At 39.5% G+C, this 24,907-nt stretch overlaps 1 protein-coding gene across 2 annotated transcripts in view; it reads left to right on the forward strand.

Annotated features, from left to right (window-relative positions):
• The window catches only part of GBE1 (1,4-alpha-glucan branching enzyme 1), a 146,654-nt gene that overhangs the window by 34,952 nt on the left and 86,795 nt on the right, over nucleotides 1-24,907 (forward strand). For both annotated transcript variants that reach the window (XM_079974793.1, XM_079974794.1), the window contains exon 3: nucleotides 7,723-7,838. In XM_079974793.1, coding sequence (XP_079830919.1) covers nucleotides 7,723-7,838 — 116 coding nt within the window. The remainder of the gene's footprint in view (nucleotides 1-7,722; nucleotides 7,839-24,907) is intronic.

Consider the following 24,907-nt stretch of genomic DNA (forward strand, 5'->3'; position numbering starts at 1 on the left):
TAATTAACCATGAAACACACCAGGGGAACTTGCTGGTTCACTATTTGTCAGTCTAACCTGGCTCACAGGATTGTTGTGAAGATAAAATTGGGGGTGGTGATCGACACACCATGTAGGCCACCTTGAGCTTCTTGAACAAAGGCAGGTTGCAAATAAAATGTTAAATACATCTAGACACATTAATTTAAAGCTTCTTCTCTAATTAAGAGAAAATAGTATGTTTTTGTTTTTTTAATATCCATTTGAATGACTATTTGGAAAAGATGGGACTGCTATTGGAAAGACATGGCAGTAGAGCCCAACTGACTTCAAGGTCCTTCGCCTTTTGGCATGTGTGGTATAAAGGCAACAGAAGTGACTCTACAGAAGTGACTTCAAGAAGTGCCACACCTTTCTGGGAATTTTATCATTTGGACTAGAAGTGTCTTGAGTGCAGCCTTCTAGTATTCTCTGTCCAGTTCTTTGGACTCTGCAAGGCCACACCCATTTCCCAGACTACATTGGCTCTGCTCTGAGCCCTCTTTAAGTCCTTTGGGTGACTGGAATGCATTATTGAGCTGTGGCAATGCCTCTTGATTGATGTAGAATAGAAAGATGTTTCTCCTGAAGGAGTTGGCTTTCAATAAAAGAAAAGGCAAGGAAAAGAACCCTGCAATAGGGAGAAATAAGGGTAAGGTGAAATCCTATGTTTACTCAGATATAAGTCTTACTGAATTTGGTGGGGGCTTGCTCCCAAGTAAGTGGGGTTATGACACAAACCTATGGTGGCAAAACACATATTATAAATTCCTTGTCAAGCTTTCTGGCAATGTGGATGGAGGTTTAAATGGAATGAGGTAAACTAAGAATCACCACTGAAGACAGCAATTGGAAGTTGCTATGAGCAAAAGTAATAATATGGGCAGCATAGTTTTAGATAGACCAGAGCAAAAAGCATTACAATAATCAAGATGTGAAATATTAAAGGTCAAATAAGCATTTTTGAAACAGAGAAAGGAAAATATGAGCTTGAGCAACACTGCTAAATATAAAAATGACAAGATTTGACAACAGAATCAATTTGGTGGAAAGAGAAAAGTCAAAAATTGTACTAAGACACTACATGTAATCAAGTTTGTGGAACATAATTTTCAACAGAGAATGTGTGTGTGTGATTTTTTTCATCCTAAATAATCAGCTGTTTGACCTATATTAAGCTTCAGGTGGCACTGAGGTATGAAGACAGAAGTAGCCAAAGGATGGTCAGGAACGTAGTAATGATTAGCAGTAGAAAAAAGAAAAGTAATGTTGAAAGCTGTCAGCATAGAAAAGCTACTTGAATCTAAAAGAGGAAATGAATTTTCAGTGTGTGAAAAAGATGGATCACGAACAATGGATCTGAAGATCTCCCACAGACTGAGTAGAAAAGAGAAAACTGCTGGCAAACGCTGAAAGCATATAAAACATAAAATATAAAAACAAAACCAAGTGAAAACTCAAAAATGCTAGACTAAAAAGAAATGTGGCGAAGAGAATCAAAAGCAGCATCTATACTGGCGAATAAAGTATTTAAGGCCATGATTCTTTCCTAAGAGATTATTACTCATGAAAAAGGTCTTACTAATGTTTCCAGGTTGAAGAGACCAAAAGCCAGATTGAAATGGGGGTAAAGAAGTTACTCAAAATATCCTGAGACAAATGGATACCAATCAATCAACAACCTGATAACAATACAGAAGAGTACTAAAAAAAAAAAAGTCTGTATTTTAGTAGAAGTCATTGGTTGAGAGGTTGACAGGGGCTTGCTTAAGGAAGGAAACCTTATATAACACATTCTGATCCTGCAGGGTCAACATGTAAAGCACAGTTGAACGAAACTGAAATTAGAAAGTTGATAGCAGAAATTAGATGTACTTGGCTTACAAACAGCAAACTTGTAAATTGCTCTAAGAGCTTGATGTGCTTATTTTCATTCAATAACTGGCTGACATACTCTTAATTTGAGTGTCTTAATTGATTTGGGTTTCAAAAAGAGCATTAAAAAAATATTCAAGTGCCAGAAAACATCTTTCAAATAGAACTTGTTTGCTGTGTCTCTCGTGATTTACTACAAATGAACCTTATTGGTTCCATGCAATAGTGCTAAGTGTTCAGTGATCAGATGCTGAGTGAAGCGCTAGTTTCATCCAGCTACTAAGTGTGCATCTGCTATTGTGAATGCCAGTATGTCCTGGTCCCAAAAAACAACTTGAAAGGGAAGAAGAAGTTCACCACTGGTCACTCTCTCCATATATGCACGTGACATGCTGATTGGAAGATATAATCTGATCTTTGGTTTTCACACATAACCTTCTAGTTTAGTACCTTTAGCTTTGCACTGAGATGATTGGGCTGGACACATTTACATTTTTATTATGTATGTCAGTCTTCCTCCAGGGTGACTAGAGGCAAAGAATGTGGATTCTGTACCTTTTAAATAATTCGATAGAAAAGGGACATTTACCAGATTCTGCATGTCATGCAAAACTCTCCCCAATGTTCTTAAATGGATTGAATGCATCTCTTTATAAACTTAACACCACTACTTCAAGATGCTAATAAAACTAATCAGTAAGATGTCTGGACTGAATCTTCCTTTAGTCTTCTAGATGAAAAATTATGTCAGTTGCCCTATATATCTTATTCATCAACAGTCAAAGTAGAAGATTTATTCCCAAGGGGGCAGTTAATGGAATCAAAAGGCCTAAGGAATGGAAGTTGTCATTAAATGCAGATGGGTATCAGTAATATTCCCAGGAGGAATTGGGTTGCAAAATCCCAAAGACATAGAATCAAGTTGCTAGTGATGTGCTTGCTTTAATATTATATCATTTTCACCTACCTTTACATTTCGATTATGTTAAAATGCCTCAAATTTAGTTTGGTTTCTGTTTTTATATTTTGTACAGCACCTAATAGGTTTTAGGGGCTTTGGAAATAAATCAAATTAAATACAGAATTTATTATTAACTTGGGAGCTGCTTGAAACTCAGAACTGAGTTTCTAGAAACTAAACTAAAACCTAGAATGCCAGATTCCTTTTAAAACTTCTTTTACCAAGTAACTGCTTCATTATGAGCAGAGAAGGTGTACCAGGCCTAGAACTAAACCAGCTTCTCTCTCCCTCCTTCTGTCTCTGGAAGTTCAGTCTTTGTTCTCTTCCTGTTTCTTTTGCAGTGAGAATTGCTTAGCTTCCATCTGCCCATGACACTGCAGGATGAGAAATAAGTGTGTGTGAGTGAGAGTACACACCATCCTTTATTTTAACTTTTAGTGTGGGCCTCCAGTTGCGCTGAACCAAACGTCTCTTGACTTACCCCAAAAAAGCCACTCAAGACTATTAAAAGAACATTCACAGCATTACGATTTGTCAATTAGTAGTTTTAAAAGCTTAGTAAATCATGTATATGAGGCAATTAGTAAGCTGAAGCTCTGATACGAGAGGCGGTATTGACATTATAGTTTCCTGAAAAGCTTCTGGTAAATGACACTGAATATTTTATTTACACATTTTATTGCTTAGTAACTAAGGGAGTACAAGCAAAATATCAGTATCTTAGAGTTTGCCACTTCACAATAAAAGTCTTGTTCATGTATATTTAGAACCTTGATAGATGGTTTAAGACAGAACCCCCACCCTGGTGCCCTCCAAATCTTTTTTGACTGCACCTGTCATCTGCTCTAGCCCACACAGCTGGGGATAATGTATTTCAGACTATGTATTTCAGTCTAATTGCATAGAGCTTCTCTAGCTGCTGTTCATGAACGCACGGCACTGACATGGAGAAACTTCACAAGATTGGCTCAACTACATAGTGTGCAGAAAGCTAACATTATGGCCAGTTGTGTTGTTATAGTTCCATGTGGAAGTCACATTTTCCTGCAACTTCTGTGCCGGTTTCCTAAGAAATTTTTTTTTTTAATGCATATTTATTAAGGTTTTTTGAATACAAATGCGTAAATATTAAACAACATTACTTATATCATAACATAATTTCGTCGCTTCTTTGGACTCCCTCACATCTCCCGCTCCCACTTACATCATTACAAAAAATTTTTTTTTCCAGCAAATTACCCACTTGTTTACAATCTTATCTCCGCTCGTTTAAATAAAATCTAGCAATTCTCCAAAAAAATTATGTTTTCCTTAATCTCACTTATCGTCAAAATCAGATCTAATTCAGTAGTGGGCAGTTATTTATGATCTAGCATCCTTCTTAACATTCAACCAAATTACAATATTTTTGTAAATAAATCTTGAATTTCCTCCAGTCCTCCTCAACCCTCTCTTCTCCCAGGTCTCGGATTCTACCAGTCATCTCGGCCAGTTGCATATAGTCCATCAGCTGCATCTGCCACTCTTCCAGTGTGGGTAGATCTTGAGTTTTCCAATTCTTAGCGATGAGTATCCTTGCTGCCGTTGTTGCATACATAAAAAATGTTCGGTCCTTCTTTAACACCTTCTGGCCGACAATACCCAGAAGGAAGGCCTCTGGTTTCTTAGTAAAGGTATACTTAAATACCTTCTTCAACTCATTATATATCATTTCCCAAAAGGCTTTCACTTTAGGGCAGGTCCACCAGAGATGAAAGAATGTTCCTTCATGTTCTTTACATTTCCTCCTAAGAAATTGTTCCTGAGTGTTGATGTATGCTAAAAAAGCATGACTTGGAATGTCACATTATTTGACACTTGGCAGTTTCCCCCCTTGAATTTTTATCGTACTGAAACTTTTAAGTGTTGTTGGTTTCATGCCAGTGAATCAGTACAGTTTTCTGTTTTCTTTTTCTTTTAAAAAGGCAACATAAAGTATTTAACATCTGCCATTGCATAGCCTCTTGGGAATCTGTGATATGACATTCATACTGAATTGGTAGTTTTGGGAAACCCTGGCCCCATGACTTTAGCATCATGGGGATGAGCCACACACTTGCCCCCCATACCTCTCTTTCTTCAGCAGCAGTTTGGAAGCTTCTGCAGCTTGCTGCGATGTCGCCAACTTGTACAAACTTAACTATGCTTTGTTGAAACAAGCCCACTTCAAACCATGCAAACCTGCTTGCAGCTGTGCTGCAGTAGCAGAGAATGAGCAGGCATAGCACACATGAGCTGCGGTGGAGCACTGGGTGCATACACAGTTACTAACTAAATGCAGCTTTGGCATGCAGATTTTGCTTAATATAGTCAGTCTGAAATATGATTACTGGGCTGGGTTGTTGAGCTTGTGAGAAATTGAAGTTTTCAGATGGCGCTGAGGAATAAGTGTCAGCGCCCCTTCCCTTCCCTATCAGGATAGCTGGGCAGAGGAGAGAGGTTCTTGTTCTCCCAGCCAAGCAGAAGATGCATCTTGGAGACAGATTCTGCTTGCCTTAGATCAGGTATGTCCAACAGGTAGATTGTGATCTTACGGTCAATCACAACGGTGTTACAGGTAGATTGCAGGATTAATCTAAGTGATCATGGGGGTCCTCCTGACCGATCTCTCCGAAAAGCTCAACAACAACCTTGGCCACTCGAACCCCCAAAAAGCTCAACAACTCCTGGCAATGACAATAGGTAGATCACTGCCAGTTTTATTATAATGAGTCTCTTGGTAGCTGGACGTGCCTACCTTAGATGACCCGGCAGACTCCAGTTGTCCTCTCTATAACTCTATAACCACTACCAGCTGCATGCGAACTCCCCTGCTGAAATATATCTCTTTCTCTACACCCTTATAATAATAATAATATTTAATAATAATTTATTATTTATACCCTGCCCATCTGGCTGGGTTTCCCCAGCCACTCTGGGTGGCTCCCAACAGAATATTAAAAACACGCTAAAACATCAAACATTAAAAACTTCCCTAAACAGGGTTGCTTGCAGATATCTTCTAAAAGTCAGATGGTTGTTTCCTTCCTTGACATCTGATAGGAGGGCGTTCCACAGGGCGGGCCCACTACCGAGAAGGCCCTCTGCTTGGTTCCCTGCAACCTCACTTCTCGCAGTGAGGAAACTGCCAGAAGGCCCTCGGCACTGGACCTTAGTGTCCAGGCTGAACAATGGGATGGAGACACTCCTTATTGATTTATAGATCTCCAGCCTTGATTCCTGCCTGCAAAAAACCTATTATCTGTGTGTTTGTGAAATGAAAAATGTAGGTGTTCTTAAAAACACTATATATATAGATGATAGATAGATAGATAGATAGATAGATATAAAATTGCTCAATATATTTACAGTATGTAGATACAAACTACCAATGTGACTAAAATACATTGCCAAAACTCAATCAAGCAAAATGAACCAGGCATGAGTTGGAAGGCCATTGAAATGTCAGTGGGTTAGATGGGGGGGGGGGGACTAGCATGTCCTCCCCCCACCCCCATGGAAGACCTGCATAGGGTTACAGTTGAATTATTTTGTAATTGTACTAATGCTGTTGCATTTTAGTGTTGCAAACCTTAATATACCTAGTCCCAAATACATGTTCTGTTGGTGAAAATGCATTTTATTCAGAAGAATGAGGAGCAAACCTTCATCCCAGGTCGTTTGTTAACCTTTCCCTGCTGGCATAAATGTTAGAATAATAATGAGAGAGAGGTTAGGAACAGAAAAAGAAAGTTTTTTGCAGCTGTCTGTATAGTCATGGCAGTTGGGTTCAAATGAACTGATAGTGGACGCATATGGGGAGAATCCTAACATGTTCACAGATAAAGGAAAAGAAGAAAAGGAACTACTTCAAGAAATGTTAAGAAAGATCAGAGAGAGAAGATTGCATTTGGCAAGGACAGAGTCTCGGGAACAGAGGGCGCAAGGAAGAAAGAATAGTAAGATCAGCTGTATCAATGATGGCAGAAACCTCTAAGTGAAATACAAAGAAAAAGTGCCATCAGTAGAATGTGTTGTCACAGATACGAACGAAGACACTTTTTAGTGCAATAATCTGGGCAAAATCTAGACTGAAAGGAATCAGGTAGGGAATTGACAAGCAGGAAGTTGAAACGCTGAGAGAATGTGACACATTCTAGGCATGGACAGGAAGGGAAGTGGAACAGGGTAATGAGTGCTATCCAGTCACAAGGGATCAAGAAAGAGTTTGAGGATGGAAGGTACAAGAGCAAAACCACAAGCAAATTTATGAAAATGCCAGAAGACACTGCAAGAGCGGACTAATACATGAATTGGTGGAATAGGCTGGGGAGACAACAGATAGCAGACCAAGGAGGGAACTGTTTTTTTGGTTCTTCTGCCTACCACCCTCAGTACATTTTGTAGAAAAGTGGGATATTAATGATTATTCTTCGTTGAAAATAATGGTCTGATAAGTAGATTGAAACAGAGGACCTTTTAACTGCAGCTTTTGCCAGCCTGGGGCCTTGAGATGTTTTGGAGTATAGCTCCTATTGGCTCCAGCCAACACAACTGGTTTCATTAGAAGAAAACGTTGAAGGAAGATGGCGTTCAAAAGAAACATGAAGAAGAGGACCAGTATGCACTGTGACAGGTATTATCAGGGAAGTATTGAGGAAAAAGCCTAAGAGGGAAACATGTGAAAGGAGGTTGAAGAAAGGAGTTTTATGCTTTAAAAAATCTCAAGGTAGTAAGATTTATTGCACAGAAAGAAGCTTCGTCTTCATCTGCGCCCACTTTCTCATTTTACATACTAATGATGCATTTTAATACATGTTCAATATTTTAGTACTTTTCTTTTATTGCAGATAACTGGAATCCATTTTCTCACCCATATAAGAAAATGGATTTTGGGAAATGGGAGTTGTTCATCCCACCTGGACCAGATGGATTTCATCCTGTGCCACATGGATCAAAACTAAAGGTGCTCGTTTTAAAATTGTACTTTTGCTCTATCCAGTCATTCTCAATTCCTGAAAGCGAAGTTTTTCCTGCTGTCGCTCTGATGTGCCAATTTATATTTTAAAGTTCAAAGGAGACTTGCAGATTCTTCTCTTCACCTACATGGCTTCCTGTCAAAATAATATAAAATAAAGGTATCATGACACTGCAGTGAACAAAAGGGTTTATGGTGAATAAGGAAGGTGACTTTACTGCGAACCTAAAATGGCTGAAGATGGTTAAGGGTTTAATAAACGTTGAGAGAAACCCAGGAAGAAGCTTACAAGTTACAGGGATGGGACTTTTTAGAAAAGGTTGTTTGTTTGTTTTTCCAAGTTATGTCCCATCTGAAGGAAACTTGTGGAAATTTAATGATAAATGAATATGCTTTGACTTGCATCCTGGGAAATGTGAATGCAGGATGTTCACAGAAGGGGCACATCTTAGTCTCGACCTTCTTCTGCTTCCCTCTGAAAAGCCACTCTGGAGACTGAGTGTTGGGGACTGCTGGGGGGAAAAGGCATTGGCCAAAATTTGATGGAGAATTGAATCTAAGGAGCCATGACTGGAACCAGATTAACTGCCAGCCAAAGGCTCCATGCAACTGCCTGTGAAAGAGCTTAGAGTTTACATACTGCTGTAACAACATATTCTAGAGCAATTGACATGTTTTAGCTTTTTCAAAAGGATGTGTAAGTGGAATAATTTTGGAAATACCATAGAAATGACTGTAGATCAAAGGTACTGGGATGTACTGTAGAAGGTTCTCCCACATCCCAGGAAAGACATCAGGCAGCGATAAAGAAGTGGTGCTGTGTTTTGTTTAATATGTATATCTAATACTCTGATCCATCCAGCACTTAAGGACTACTTCATCAAATCCCCAGATACAGTTAGGGGGGAAATATCTTACCTACAATATTAACCCTCAAAGAACCAGAATGTATTTCATATATTTTACTGTGCAGGCTTGGATGATGCTAGTCACACTTCTCTGAAGTCTCTCAGTCCCACTCACCTCACAGAGTGTTTGTTGTGGGGGAGGAAGGGAAAGGAGAATGTTAGCTGCTTTGAGACTCCTTCGGGTAGTGATAAAGCGGGATATCAAATCCAAAACTCTTCTTCTCCTTGAAAGTTTGCAGCTGTAAGATGAGGGGCACTTCAGAACAACACACACACACAAACAAACACACACACAATCTCATACAAGAAGATGATGGGATCCAAGCCATATTCTTTTCCTCACATTTTTAAATAAAAAAAATAAGGATAAAGTTTTCCACAAATGCAAATTAATCTTTTGAAACTTCACCACTGTGGCACGTGCCATCATGGCTCTAAAAGAGACAAGTGGAATAGGGTAATTCAGAAAATGCTGGTATTATTTTATTTTATTAAATAGATTTTTTACCCCACCTTTCAGGGTCTCTACCTGCAGAAGGTGGCTTACAACACAATCAGTGAAAATAACAACGTACTATATAATAGCAAATTATTTAAAATAGCAAAACAACATTAGTGGTTCACTTGAAAAGAAAAGGCAAATAAGGGCAATATGTTCTTAATGCTAAGATGTATTCAATATTAACATTAACTATATTCAGAATATTGATGATGGTTGCAGTCAGATATCATGATGGTAGCCCAGCTAATTTATAGATTTCATTATAGGCTTGTTGGTAAATGATAGGAATGTTCTGGTTTCCTTTAAATTTACATTGAGCTGGAAAAAAAATGCAAGAAATCTTAAATGAACTGTAAACTTTTACTATCTTCCAAACTGAAGAAATATTTAATAATTTAATATGCATTCAATCATTGGGTCAGTTATCATATGGTGCATTACCAAACATTGATTTAGTAATATTTGAAATAAGTCACTTTCTGCTCAAGAACTAAAAAAAAAATGAGCAGTCTGTGCAAGAGTAGTTCTGGGGACCTTTAATTTAGAATAGGGCACTGTGCATTTTCCATATGAAAATAAATGAGGAGCAGAGGTCACAAACAAAGTTGGTTTATCAAAAGTCGTGCCTCTGCCTATTTTAAATTCTCCATACAGACTTCCCATTTTCTCGCTTAAGGGCTAGACCAAATATGCTGTTAAAACCCTTGTTTAAGATGAATTTGTTATTTTTGTCCAATCGTATTAACCTTTATAAACCAGCTGAGGTTTATTCCCTTTAGATTGTTAGCCTTTAGAATAGGTTTATCAGCTGCTGAAGGTGACAAGTTTCTGTCAAGAGATGTGTATCTGCATGAGTAAATAAATCAGCTCTCACTTGGGTTCAAACAAAACCTTACCTTAATATTTGTGTGTGTGTGTGTTTATACACACACATTTGTATACAGTAAGTTCAGTTCTTCAAGTGCCAATCATTATGTAGCAGAAATGGCACCACCATCAACACACTAGAGAGGAGATACTGGCAGACTTGGGAAAGACTTCAGAAGTCACTCAGTGATGACTGAACATGCTCAGTGGGCATCAAATGTTGATGTTTGCGGGGGGAGTGGGGTTACGGAAACTAGAGGGGACAGGGGACATAGCACTGAATCTCCTGGAAAAGGGTGTGCAGGCTAGCTTGGCTGTAATCCTGAACAGAAACATGCCACTCAACAACTTTTTGTTGCAGTTCCAGTTATTGTGACTGAAGTCCATATGCTTTCACTATGTTTATCTTTAACAAGTTGGAGGAGTATTTTGAAAGATGCCTATAGAGGAAATGGCTCCAGATGGTTAAAGGAAACCAAGACACATGCTAGAAGAAAATGAGAGTGGTGTGTGACGGTAGGGGTGGGGGCTGAAACCTCCTGAGGTCTATCAGCTAATCTCAACTCTTTCCACACTTTGAAAATGAAAATTGGTTGAGCTCTGAACAGGAGAAAAAACTGAGTAAAGAGCACACAGTATAAATATTCCAGACTTGCATTAGTCTGAGATTATTTGTTACGTTGGCTATCCTAGGGAGACTTTATTTCCAGATTCAACATGTTAATGACCAATATGTTTCCATTAGTGCTCCACTTATATAGTGCTTCCCTTATTTTGGGTAAATGAGGTGTGGATTGTGTTCCCCTTTCAATTTAAGTACAGGATGGTTCCAAAGATTCCTCTTGGTTTGTAGCAAATTAATTGTATGAACATCTAGTTTAAGAAGAATTAGTGTTACTAAAGTTACATCTTTAGAAATAGGACTCTTTTAGCCTTTTAACAACTTCTCAATTGCAATTTCCCCCCATTTATGGTGCAATCCTATACTCATTTACCTAAGTGAAAGCAATTGAACTCTGTGGGGCTTTGAAGCATACATGCATTAGATTGCACTATTAATCTATTCTGATTAATGCATATGTTATGATTTTTTTAAACCTTCAAATTATATGACTTTGTGGTTATACCAGTATTTATGAAGATTGGAACAGATGGCCATAACGGTGTGGTTTAATATAAAGAACTTGCTGGAGATAAGTATGTGGATATTTATGCCTCTGAAAGCTGCTTTATATGTGAAATGTGCAGCAGCTATTTGGTCTTCTGGAGATTCCAGTAAAAATGGACAAGGCATGCAGAAGACCTAATGTGTTGATCATGGTGTGTATGCATGCCTATACATGTGTGCATACACACATGTAGTATAGAATTGTAAACTGAAATAATGAGAAGTGGTAGTTGATGTCACACAAGGTCCAACAAATTTCTGCGTTGCCTTGCTGGCAATTTCATTTCCCAGAAGGTGGAAGAAGCAACAAGGAGAACATCTATCTTGGACCTGTTCTTCTCCAACAGGGAGGAACTGATCAATGAAGTAGAAGTACTGGGAACTTTGGGAGGAAGTGAACATGTTTCTTGGGTTTCATAATACTGAGGCAAAGGAAAGCTCAGTGGACTTTAAGAAGGCTGATTTCAAAAAGCTTAAGGAACTACTGGGTGAGATGCCATGGTCAGAAATACTCATAGAGAAGGGAACTTTCTGATGGTAAGAGCTAGGGCCTTTTTTCAGCTAGAACTCACTGGGACTCAGTTCCAGCACCTCTCAGGTGAGCGTCATTGCCATTATAAGATAAAAAGGGAGGCATTAATAGTGAGTTTTACCCATTAGAAAAATAGTCCTAGTAAGAGCTGTTCGACAGTAGAATGGATTATCTCAAAAGGTGGTGAATTCTCCTTCATTTGAGATTTTTAAGCAGAGATCCTGTTTGTTTTTATACATATGTTAAATGATTAGTGCTTTGTTAAATTCATATAGTTAAATAACTGAGGTTACCAGTTAAATGTGCAGTAGCTATTTGGATTCAGAATTGTCTTCGAAAGGTATCATGGATAAGCTCCTAATGGGAAATTATCTTTTGATAGCTGGTTTTATAATTGAGTTCTGATGAAAATCAAACAAAAAAGAGAAGTTGGCTCTTTCATTAATTTTGTGTTTGTTTAAAAGGTACTGCAGAAGTGGTTCCAATTTGTCTTTCAGTAATGGGCCGTGTGTGTGTACCTAACCATATAGCTGAGGGAACAAATAACATACACATTTCTCTGCTGTAGTCACCTTCAAAAATACCTGTGCTTAACTCTTCTCTTTTTTTGGTACCATCTTCTCCTTTGGTGTTCTAGTTACCAATGCTACTAGGGTGAATTTAAAGAGAACCATGGTGCTATGGAGATAGGAATCAGCTTGACTGTCAATAACTAAGTTCACTAGTGATCCTCAAGGGTAGGAAACAGGACAGCCCACAACCTAATGGTGATGAATGGATCACTTGTATTTCATCCATGTATTTGAAAGGTTGGCATTTTTTGGGGGGGGGGGGGGAGGGTGGGAGGGTGAGTAAAGTTATAGCATCCCCTTAGAAGAAGGAGCCGGCACCCATTACTTTGAACCTTAAAGCATGTAAGGTCTCTCTTCAGACCCACACTAATGTTTTCTAATGTTTGAAGTAGTTTTTCTAATGTTTGAAGTAGTTATCCATTAAAATGTCAGTTACCAATGTTCTGTCACACTCCGGCATGGTCAAGGAAACAAGCCACAAAGGCTGATTTATCCAGATAGGGTTCTTTATGGTTTCCATTGAGCACTAGGAGGCAAAGATTGAAAACCCAAAATCTGGTACAGTCATACCTCCGGTTGCAAACTCGATCCATGCGAAAGGCACGTTTGCAACCCGCAGCGTTCATAGCCTGAAGTGCCGTGTCTGCATGCGTGAGCGCCGAAACATGGAAGTAACCCGTTCCGGTACTTCCGGGTTTGGCGCAGTCCGAAAACGCGCAACCCGCAGTGTTCGTAACCCAAGGTATTACTGTATTATGAGGGGAATGGATCATATTGAGCACCTCCAATTATATTCTGGGATGCATTCATTTTCTTCCTTCCTTGTAAGTGAATTGTTGTCATTGCTGTCTTATGATTGCAACAACTCTCTGAGGACACTGATGCATTGGGGGAAATGGTGAGGCAAATGGGGAAATCCTGCTTCCCTCTCCCCTATCATACTTAACAGGCCAGGTTGAAGTCCTACACATGGGCTGCTTAAATCTCATTGGTTTCCATGAGATTTGGGTAGCTAACTGAGCAGTGCAACAGCTCGTTGAAGTTTATTTGTTCAGTGGGTTTATTATGACAATTTTAGTTTTCACTGAACCAATTTTAGATCTTTGACATTGTTTCAAAGCGTCCCCAGAGGTCTAACACAACTCAATTTTAGAATTGTTTCTTTCCCCTTTGTATTATTTTCCTAAATATGAGTGCAGTTATACCTCAATTGCTGCACAGTTGAACATTTCCAAATGTTCTGAATAAATGTTTAAAAATCCAGATTGTACCACATATTACTGAACTTAGTACCTTTTTGTATTTTGAGATATATGCTGTAAACCAACTTGAGAAGAATTTTGCTTTTGAAATAAAATAGATAACTTATTAATATTAAATAGATAAATAAAATGCCATGTAGCAGGGCAGTCTAAAGCTTTTTCGAGGGCAGTGGTTCATAGTTCAATTACATTTCTGTGCCACTTTTCATTCAAACAAATTGCAAAGCGGCTTACAAACAATAAATAAGAACAATAAAATACTAGAACATAATAGAACATATCAAATACAGTGTAAGTCATAGAATGTTTAACAGCTCATCAGTAAAACAATTACAAATCTTCACTAGAACAGTAATAATCTATAAAACACTATAAACAAAGCAACAGTTCTATGATTCTATGCCTCTATGAACATAGTACATGAGTAGTATTGATTTGGGAGGTGTGAATAGTTGTGAGAAAATGTATGAGCTACCCTCTACCAGCCTTTCTTCTCCTCTCTCCCTATCCAGTGTGAACCTAAATTGGTTTGCCTGAAAATAAAGCACCAACCTGGTTTGTCCAAGTTAATGGTTAACTAAATGTTTTGGTCTTCCCCAATGCATCCCAGTGCTGTTAAGCTAACAATATCGTAATCACATAAACTTGATTGGAAGCCGTTTTTAATTTCCAGTTTTTCTAATATTTGAATTTCACTCTGGCTTCTTCATTCCTAAACTGAAAACAAGATAGGCCATGCAAAAGAAACAGTTTGTCTGGCTTACACTGGTCACATCTTAAGACTTTCTTGCTTTAAGAAGCACAGGGTTATAAAGTATAGACTATTTGTTCCGCATGTAGGCTATACCTATACCTAACAACATTATCTTAAAAAGCTGTATTGTGAAGAAGCGATACTTTGTTGGGGTCTAACTACACATGGCCCTAATTGCATCAGTTGTCAGCACATCATGTCCTTTCCCCCACCCCAATTAGTTATAGACACAGGGATGATATTCATTGAGAATGCAAGGACAGGAGATTTAACCCTTGGTACAATCACAATGACCCCACTCATTCATGTGGTGCAATCTGGCTTAAGAAAACGGGTCTCACTGGTTCACTGGGTGTTTTTCTCACCAAGGTGTTTGGGGATCTTTATTGCTATGATGGGTGGGAGCTCAAATCTCCCCTGCATACTGCACTTCTGATAAACATCACCCTTACCTAATAAGAAGTAACACAATTGGTGCCAGATAGCTCAGTTGGTAGAGCATGGAGCTTCTTAATCTCAGGGTTGTGGCCCAACCTTGGACAAAAGATTCCTGCATTCCTTTGTTGGACTAGATTCCCCTCTTCCTTCCAGCTCTACAGTTCTATTATTATTTCTAGTTAGGCCATTATTCCTCCATCAAAGAAATACTTCCTGTCGGGAACTTTTATTTCGAATATAGTAACTCTAGTTGAAATCAGATTTATTCTTTCACTACAAGTAGTACCACTAATAGAGTTATTAAGGGCTATATATTATGTTTTGTGCTATACTGGAAAAGTGTTCCTTTGTAGTGAAAATGCTTACTTAAACAGGAAGCTGCAGCAAATAATAATAAAGGTTGAATTTTGAAACTTATATAAATAATTTGCCATCTCACATTAACTTTGCAGAATCCTGCTTGCTTTATATCTTTCAGCAGTTTCAGCTCTACATTTGGGCAACAGGTGGAACTTCAGCCAAAAGTTCCAGAAAGAAAGTCTCTCACTAGTTCATTGTCCTCATTGGGGAAACAGTGGTGTAATTTACTAAATGGATTCAGATAATGCCTTTTACTTGCTTGGACTGCTATCACAAGAACAGTATCAAGGGTATTTATTGTGAGGTTGATAATAATGTCCGACCTCTTTCGGGGGTTGTTATGAAAATGAATGGTACAGAATTGGAACACTCTTTTCACATTGACAGCCTGACTTGCAGCTCAGTTAAGCCAAGGTACTTGGAGTCCAGCCAATTTAGTCCCAGTTGAAGTAAGTGGATTTAAGTGGTAGCAAATCTAATTAGGTTGTGGGTTGTGCTACCGAGGTGGTGTATTCATAAAGTGATTGGATGTCAACATTATATGTGCAGTTTCTTAGAATAAAAATTTGGATTATAATCCTGAGGATTTTGGAAATGAAAGAACTGTTGATAGTTATAAAATCTTATTGCTGGATTATATTGTATTTATTTAGCAATGCGCTGCTATTCTTCTTGTATAGAGTATGTGGGTATCTTGTGTTTGCCCCTAGACCCAGAAATAAAGGTGAGGGAGATAAAGGTTTGAGTAAGTAAGGCCACAATATTTTTTTTAGTGGATCTCCAGTAAATGTTATGCTAATCTACCCAACTCCTTTTCCAGATGTACTCAATATCCCTGGAGTGAACCCAAAGAGACCTTGACTTTGACCCTCAATCAGTCATTAATATTGTTCCTTTATAATTGTAGGGATGTATGTAGTCTCTCTGGGACGCAGGTGGCACTGTGGGTTAAAGCCTCAGCGCCTAGGGCTTGCCGATCGAAAGGTCGGCGGTTCGAATGCCTGCGGCGGGGTGCGCTCCCGCTGCTCGGTCCCAGCGCCTGCCAACCTAGCAGTTTGAAAGCACCTCCGGGTGCAAGTAGATAAATAGGGACCGCTTAACAGCGGGAAGGTAAACGGCATTTCCGTGTGCAGCTCTGGCTCGCCAGATGCAGCTTTGTCACGCTGGCCACGTGACCCAGAAGTGTCTCCGGACAGCGCTGGCCCCTGGCCTCTTAAGTGAGATGGGCGCACAACCCCAGAGTCTGTCAAGACTGGCCCGTACGGGCAGGGGTACCTTTACCTTTACCTTTATGTAGTCTCTAAGTAAGACAGCACTGAATATAATATTAAAACAAGATCCTGTAGCACAAATCCTCAAGGACATATATGTTGGAAATAAATGACTTGTATAGTGGATTGATATTCACAGGTGCTAGACCAGTGTGCAGAGGAAAGGATAGGCTTGACGAGAGTCAACAACATGAGACTGAATACTGATAAGACAAAGGTGCTGTGGGTGACTTTCCTGTGCTTGGGAGTTAGGGAGCTGGTCTGTTCTGGTTGGGGTTGCACTCCCCCTGAAGCAACAGATAGATAGCATGGCGGTATTGCTTGATTCAAATATGTCATTTGTGGCCCAGGTGTCAGTGGCAAGGAGTGCCTATGCTTAGCTTTGGCTGGTTCACTTGCTATGGCCATTGCTGAATATCCTTGCCTCAGTAACCCACACTTTAGGGACCTTCCAGACTAATATAATGTGCTCTATGCAAGGCCTCCCTTGAAGATGGTCACTAATCCACAGTTGGTGCAAAATGTGGCCAGCAGGGTGTGAAAGAGAGCTAGTGAGAGGACCATGTGTCTCTGAAACCTTGAATCGACTTCCTGTGTTCTATGGAACCCAATTAAAAGTGTCCACAAAGTTTTCGAAGACAGTTTTGTTCATCCATAGGTTTGAAACATTGGTGTTTGAGAATTCAACAGCTTGTTGCGAAATACTAGTGCAGTTGTTAACTGAAAGGTTGGTGGTTCAAGCTCAAAAAGGGATGATTGTGGACTCCTGCAATGCAGGGGATTGGACTGGTGACACTCAAGGTGCCTTCCAACTCTATAGTTCCATTGTGTTTCTGTTGGCACAAAAATGATTTTTTTAAAAACAAGCTGTAGAGAGGATAATTTTTGAATGCCATGATCCAAGACTGGGGAAGTACTCTTTGGTTAGAAAACCCCAGCAGCAGCGATTTAAAGTCAGAATTTATGCAGAAAAGTAAAGCATGGGAATATAGTCTGTTAGACCTTTAAAATACACCTTTTAAAGTGAATTCCAAAATATCCCTTTAAAAGGTTTCTTTCACTCTTCCTCCAGCACAGGAAAAGACCATGTTTGGTAAGTTAAAAAATGGTTTACTTACAAAGGTTCCAAAGGTGAAGTTCATGTACTTCAGAACAGTTGCATAGGCTGTAAAGCTTAGCATAATTACAAAGTGGTGAACTTTCCTAAATTATTAGTATAGGAACTCAGGAATGTCATATGAGAGCCATGTGGTTGAGTTGGAACAACCAGTTCAAACCTCTTCACACACTGAGCTTCACATGTAGACTGGAGAACAAAGATTTACCCCAAAGGTGAGGAGAAATGGACATAGCTAAGCCGACAAAGGTCCGTATAGTTAAAGCTATGGTTTTCCCAGTAGTGATGTATGGAAGTGAGAGCTGGACCATAAAGAAGGCTGATCGCTGAAGAATTGATGCTTTTGAATTATGGTGCTGGAGGAGACTCTTGAGAGTCCCATGGACTGCAAGAAGATCAAACGTATCCATTCTTAAGGAAATCGGCCCTGAGTGCTCACTGGAAGGACAGCTCATGAAGCTTAGGCTCCAATACTTTGGCCACCTCATGAGAAGAGAAAACTCCCTGGAAAAGACCCCGATGTTGGGAAAGATGGAGGGCGCAAGGAGAAGGGGGCGACAGAGGACGAGATTTCTGGACAGTGTTCTCGAAGCTATCAACATGAGTTTGACCAAACTGCAGGAAGCAGTGGAAGAGAGGAGTGCCTGGCGTGCTCTCGTCCATGGGGTCACGAAGAGTCAGACACGACTAAACAACAACAACAACAAGCCTGGCAGCACAGCTTACTCTATGGTTTTAACCCTTTCATACATTAATTAGATTTAAGCATGTTGGTTATATGAGGCTGGATAGGTATATTTAGTTTTAAATGTTTAATTTTGGAATGGATTATATTTATGATTTCATTATGTTTATGACTAGCTCTAATACTAATAATCACATGATAAGCTAAAATCATATTAAAACACATGTTGAGGAGAACCATTTCCCGTTTAGGTGTGTGAGATTCGCAAATTCCTTTCCTCCCAGCCTAATTTATTGATTCGGGGAAAGTGATAGGAAAGATGGAAGAAACAAACTCTTTCTTGTTGGGGGGGGTAGGGGTAACAAAGTGTCTCCTGAGAGCTTTCTGTGCGCTTGAAAAGAATAATGAAGCAAGCCATGGTGGGAGAGGATTGCCTGACACACTCACCCACATCACTAACAGGTGTAGGATTACTAGCACAGCTGATAATTATTGCCCACAATTATTGATAGAGCTCTGTTACTTTAGTCCATTTGTATTTATATATGTTTTGCTTTCTGCAATCATGATCAGACATTTCATTTAACACAGGCTAGATGCGAATATAGGGTTGGATTCATGTTTTTAATGAATAGAGCAGTAATGACACATAAGGTGACATTTAATGCAAAAGTAAAATGAGAGAAGTTACTGGTTTTTAATAATTCACTGGAATGTGTTTTAGGTGCTTTATTGAAATGGAAAGACTTTGTCTTTCTACGAATGGAGTTATATCTCCCTCTTTTGGAAAATCAAGGCATGACCTGCTTTAGAGATAAGACTTTGCTTCCTTGATTTAAACTCTTTTACATTTTCTTTATACAAGTAGGCAGATAAACTTCCTTGACGGCGGGGGGGGGGGGGATGACTAATTTGTTTTCCAGCCATTGACATTTATATTAAATATTTAATACAAGTCCAAATGCAAATAGGTAGCTAACCCTAAAATATCAGGGGACAGTGTTAGCAGCATCTGGATCATTGGAATTTCCATATGGAAATGTAGCCGCATGCTTCTTTTTTAATAGAAAGTTACTGTCCTTTCGGCTGTTCTGTTTGTCTTTCCCACCACAGCTTAAATTTGTTCTTGTAACTTCCTTTTCCTTCTACACCCCCCTGTATGTTTCCTTTTTTGAAAAATTCATGAATAATTACTAAAGAGCACTAGCTTGCTAATATGATTAGCTTTATTCATTAATTGCTCAATAAGGGGGAGCTTATGGGAACATAACTTACTGCTAGATCACCACAGTGAGACATACTATCCCCATCTCTGCCACAGAGAGTTGTATCTTGCATCAAATCAACAGAACCCATTACTTCCACTCTTCGTGCTGCTGGGAGGAGAGTAAATATGGTGAAAGAAAAAAACCCAAAGCACCACTTTGGTGTTGGGATGTGGTATGGGAAGGAACTGGCTGCCATAGATCCTGTGCATCCCATCCACTGGCCAGAGGACCAGTGACACAGGCAAGAGGCTATAGAATGCCCTGCAGCCTCAGCCAGCTTGTTTTACATAGTGTATCGCTGCAACACCTAGATATACTATTAATATGAACAATTTTTCACTCTGCTGCTTTGGTGTTTTGTTTAGGTTTTTTATTTTTATTTTATTGATCCTTAGTATTCATTTACTCAGTTATTGCCCTCCTTTTTATAGATAGAGTAGATATAAAAGGATGGCTTATAGTACTCAACAACATTAAAACCACAATAAAAAGTAATCAAGCAGCATCAGTCAAGTATTAAAATGTCAGCAGCACTAAAAAATACTAACAAAAACTCTCTTGGTCTTAACAGACAAATAGTTTTGTCCATGCTCTTGTCCTTTCCAGAAGTGAGGGACATGGCAACCCACTGGAGTTTCAAAACTAGTGTCAACTCCCAAACAGCCTCAGATCAGGGTTTTATAATAATAGCATTGAAGCTCAGGAGTTAGGCAGTAGCAGCCTGTGCAGCAGTGTAGGCAGGGCAGACCTACAGATTTAGAAGCAGACTGTAGCCCCCTTTTCTCATTATTTCTGCTTGTACAGCCTCTTGCTGTTGTATGTTGCTAGGTCATTTTATTTATGTTTTGTGCTCAAAGTAGTTTCTGGCAAAAATCAACAGATGTGCACATGAAGAGGAGCTTGTGTGTGATTCTGCTGATAGCCTCATTTTGCAGTTAGGTTCCTCATTGTACAGAGATTGAAAGACAGGAAATATGGTTGCCAAGAGGACTAAGCATACCAAACCTCCGGAACTGTTGAGAAATCTTCAGGCCACAGCCTAGGATTTTATCTTCATTATCTCATTTCAAATATGGTCTGTGCTCCCTGAATGCTCAGCTCAGTTTCTCTGCATTGTGTATTCATCAAATCTTGTGTCGCGCACAAATGTCAGGCTAATGGAATGCTATAAATTGCAGAGGATAGAGATAATAGCTTCTTATATACTGTCCTTGTAAATAACCAGTCTCTCTGACATTTGCATATTTATATTAAAACTGTTCCACTCAAACAGTATTTAGCATGATGATAGTCTCTGATGTCCGGTTGTATTTTAGTCACTTGCTCAGAAGTCACATTTGCCAACAGCTATTTTCAAGTGACTGCATGCCAAGGTGGTTTAAAGAGTGATTTGTAGGGTAGCCGATTATGTATGTGTGTGTGTGTGTGTATAATCTGAAGTAGGCTTTAGACAATAGCAAGTGATCCCATCTCCACCCCATGATTATATTATGGTGTGTTGTCAAAACGAGCAGAACAGCAACTGGAATTTGGTCTACTTGTCAAAGTGACAGAAATTTTATTTATTTGCATACTTACTTTGGATGTCTTGCACCATAAGCTGTTTCAGCTGGGGCATGCCTGCTTGATTTATAAGTTCAGCTCAGTTGCTTTATTTCAAGTATACAATAGTGCTACAGACTGGTTTTGGATGTGAGAAACCCAGATTCAAATCCTCACCAAGCCATAAATCTTCCTGGGCGGCCTTGGACCATGCCACTATTCCTCAGGCTCACTTGCCTTGCAAGAGATTGCTAGCTTCCAAGTTTCTTATGAATGAAAGGCACTCCATTCCTAAGGGATAATAATTGTGATGCTTAACTGGCAATATATGATATACTGCTATGTAAGGACTGCTGGGTTTTCTGCAGATGATTTTTTTTTTTTAATAGACAAACACGTCGCAAGACTTTTTTTTTTTTTAAAGTCTTACAAGCGCTAGAAACTTGGGTCTAGTGTTGGGCTTGAGCAAAAAAGTGCAGTTTTGTTTGACCCCCCACCTCCAAAGGGAGACAGTTTGCAGTAGTGGAGGGCAACAATGGTGTCAGTGAAAGCAGTACCAGTCCAGCTGCACAGGACTCTCTTGAGCTAGTGCTGAAAAAGGAAGTGCTAAGCAGAGGCGTAGGAAGATCAGATGGCACCTGGTGCAGAAAATTTCTTGTCACCCCCCCCCATTGGTGTGGTTCCCCCCCCCCCGCAAAAATGGTTTTAGTTCATATTTTCTTACAAAGGAATAATAATAATAATAAAATAATAATAAACTTTTATTTATATTCCGTGCTCCCCGGCCAAAGTTGGGCTCAGGGCGGCTAACATCAGATACATAACATTGGTATGAAATCAAACAATAATTAAATTACCTCCTAAAAACATGTCAAAATCAAATTAAAGTCTAATTAGATGGCTTTCCGTAGGGTTAGAGTTGGGAACAGTAAGTGCTCCACTGAATTGAAATTTCAGCCTTCGTGACATAGGAAAACAGCCAAGGAAACAGCTATTTTTGTGGAGGAGGGTCAAGATATTAACTGATATGCATGAAATTTCATATATAGCTATATAATCCCTAGTGTAGTAAGATAAGACCTTTGGAGCAGGCATTTAAAAAAATAAAATTAAATATGAACCGCCCTAGTAGGGCAGTAATTATTCCTTGATAATTGGAACCTGGGGCAAATCTCCCCTACCCCCCCTTTCCTATGCCCCTGGTGCTAGGCAAGCACATTATCTTGCTTACTGCCCGTGCTGATATACAGAGCTCTGAGGCATTGATGATAAGGAAGACAGTGGAAGCTTCAACCACCTGCCCCACTTCTCTTTACCGTCCCAGGTCCAGGTCTTTAATTTATTATTTTAAAAGGAGGCTGGTATCAACCTTTGTGGGCCCTGTCATTTACCTCATAATGTCAGGCGCTGACACCAAGCATGTAGAAACTGACCCAAAGCACATGGAAAAATACCTTCAAGAGCCCTTTGGCTGGACCAAGCTGTGCAGGCCCACGGAACACCTGAAAAGCACTGCAGAGCTACTTGAAACCCAGTCTCTTTAGGTTCTCTTGAATATATATATTACCCATGAAGACACACATACATTCCCATGTGAAAACACATGGTCTTGATTAATACATGGGTAGCCAATGTGGTAAGCTGTTATTGGACCCCTCCTCCTATCATTGTTGACCTTTGGTCATGCTAGCTTGGGTTGATGAGTGTTAAGAGTCACAACAACAACTGGATAGTGCCACATTAGCTACCCCTGCATTAGGAGGTGTGTGCATTGCTTCACAACAAAATTATTTCATAAAGTTTCACAGACTTCTCCCTCCTTATTAATATTAGAATATTAGAAAGTATATTCTACACAACTGCACTTGTGGCAAAAATTCTGATCACTGCTTAAGTAGATATTCTGAAAAGGAAGAAAAAGAAAAAGCTTTTTGGCTTAACACGTCTCAGAACTTGATTCTGTATGAAGCAACAATGTCTAAGAATTTCAAAGAATAGCTAGGAAAATAGTCCATATATCATTAGTTCCCTGACTGACACAACAGAACAGAATGGTACACGCTTCACTGGTTAGAAGAACACAAAGTGCTTGGTTGGTGACTTGCCTCAATTGTCTGGGGTATTGTGACAGCACATGCTTAAGAGGGTAGATACAGTAGTATCTGTATCATAACATCTGTAATAAGGTTGAATGGAGATTTAGTGTTGCATTGTCATGTTTCGCATTTCCTTTACAGGAATCTGGATGGAACTTGTAAATATAAGCCCCTGAATTTTTATTTATTGAAGTTCAAAAACCACAGGCTTTCCAGAGTTTCCAGTGTTTTGCTCGCTACACCTTACAACTATCTATCAGCTTGTATTGTGAGGGATTTTCTATGCAGTAATCTGGCAGCAGCCTTCTAGCAGTTCCTTTGATCAATTCTGTCTCTTTATCACTGTCTGAATGCAGTGGTCAGGTGAGATTTATGTACCGGTATATAGACTCCAGGTACACATTGATGCAAGCCTCTTTGTAGGACTGAGAATTCTGTAGTATACAAATGGTGCATAAATGGCTTCTTGCAAGCTAGAAGTTGACTGTATTAACAATTCTTCCACTCTCCCTTTTTTGCTTTGCATTGAGCATCTTTTTTACAGTTTGGGAACAATGCCCCTCAGCCAACAACAAAATACTGTACTGAATATGCACTAACTTGTGAACTATATCAATTAATCCAGAGTAGTAGAGACCCGCCTTCTGCAGACACACTTTCCTGAAGGTGGCTTACAGTGGTTAAAATCACAGCATCATGGTAAAACAGCATGATCACAAACAAAACACAACAAAGACAGGCTCAGCAGATAACACAATCCTTAGATGAAACATTTTCTACTTGGCAGGCTAAAAACAGACAAAGAAATCCATTCACTAATCAAAGGGGGCCACCTAGGGACAAGGTGTTATTATAATATGGGCACGTCCACTAAAAAGGCTCTATCTCTTGCCTCAACCAGGCATGGATCCACTTTAAGGTGGGGCACCTCTGTGCTTAACCATCATGAGCTGGCAGGCTACCAATGTGTCCTAGATTAGTTGGTCATAGAACTCACCAGAGGGGCAGTGACCCTGGGCTTAATCTCAAATAGTGCCAGGGACCTGATACAAGATAAGTGTTGTTGAACCGATTGGAAATAGTAAAATATTCTCCTCCTCCTCCTCCTCCTCCTCCTTTTATTGCCAAGAAAATCCAACTTGGTAGCATTTGACTTTAAAAGAAGATCAGTTCCAAAAATGAGGGGAATGGAAAAAGTGAATTCCATGCTGGGCGTCATTAGGAAAGGGCTTGAAAACAAAACTGCAAATATAATGCCATCATACAACTCTAAGATGCCACTGTGCTTGGAATTCTATGTTTAGGAGCTTATTTGCAAGAGGGGGTGGGACTATGGTTAGACCACTTCGGAAAAGAACCTAAACGCTAGTTCCTGTGCACTGTGTTTGAATTGATGGTTGCTTGCTCTCTAGCTGCATGTTCTCTCGGATGACCTTGACTTGGAGCAGAAATGACTTTCTATGGGATGACCAGTCCAAGTGGAAGTGTGACACTCTTGATGATTTTCTTGGCAGATTTTGATACTATTGCCCATGGCATCCTTCTGAGTTAGGAGCTAGAGGTCCTTGCATTGTAGTATTTCTACTCCTGATTAGATGACCAGTTCACGAAGGTGGTGATGAGGGAATGAAATAGCAGATAGATATAGAATATATTTGAACTTGTCTTCCTGTTTGTTCTTAGTTTTCACAGATTCCAGAACTGAGTCTATCTAT

This window comes from Podarcis cretensis (genome assembly GCF_951804945.1).
Source record: "Podarcis cretensis genome assembly, chromosome: 4".
In the NCBI taxonomy this organism is placed as follows: domain Eukaryota; kingdom Metazoa; phylum Chordata; class Lepidosauria; order Squamata; family Lacertidae; genus Podarcis; species Podarcis cretensis.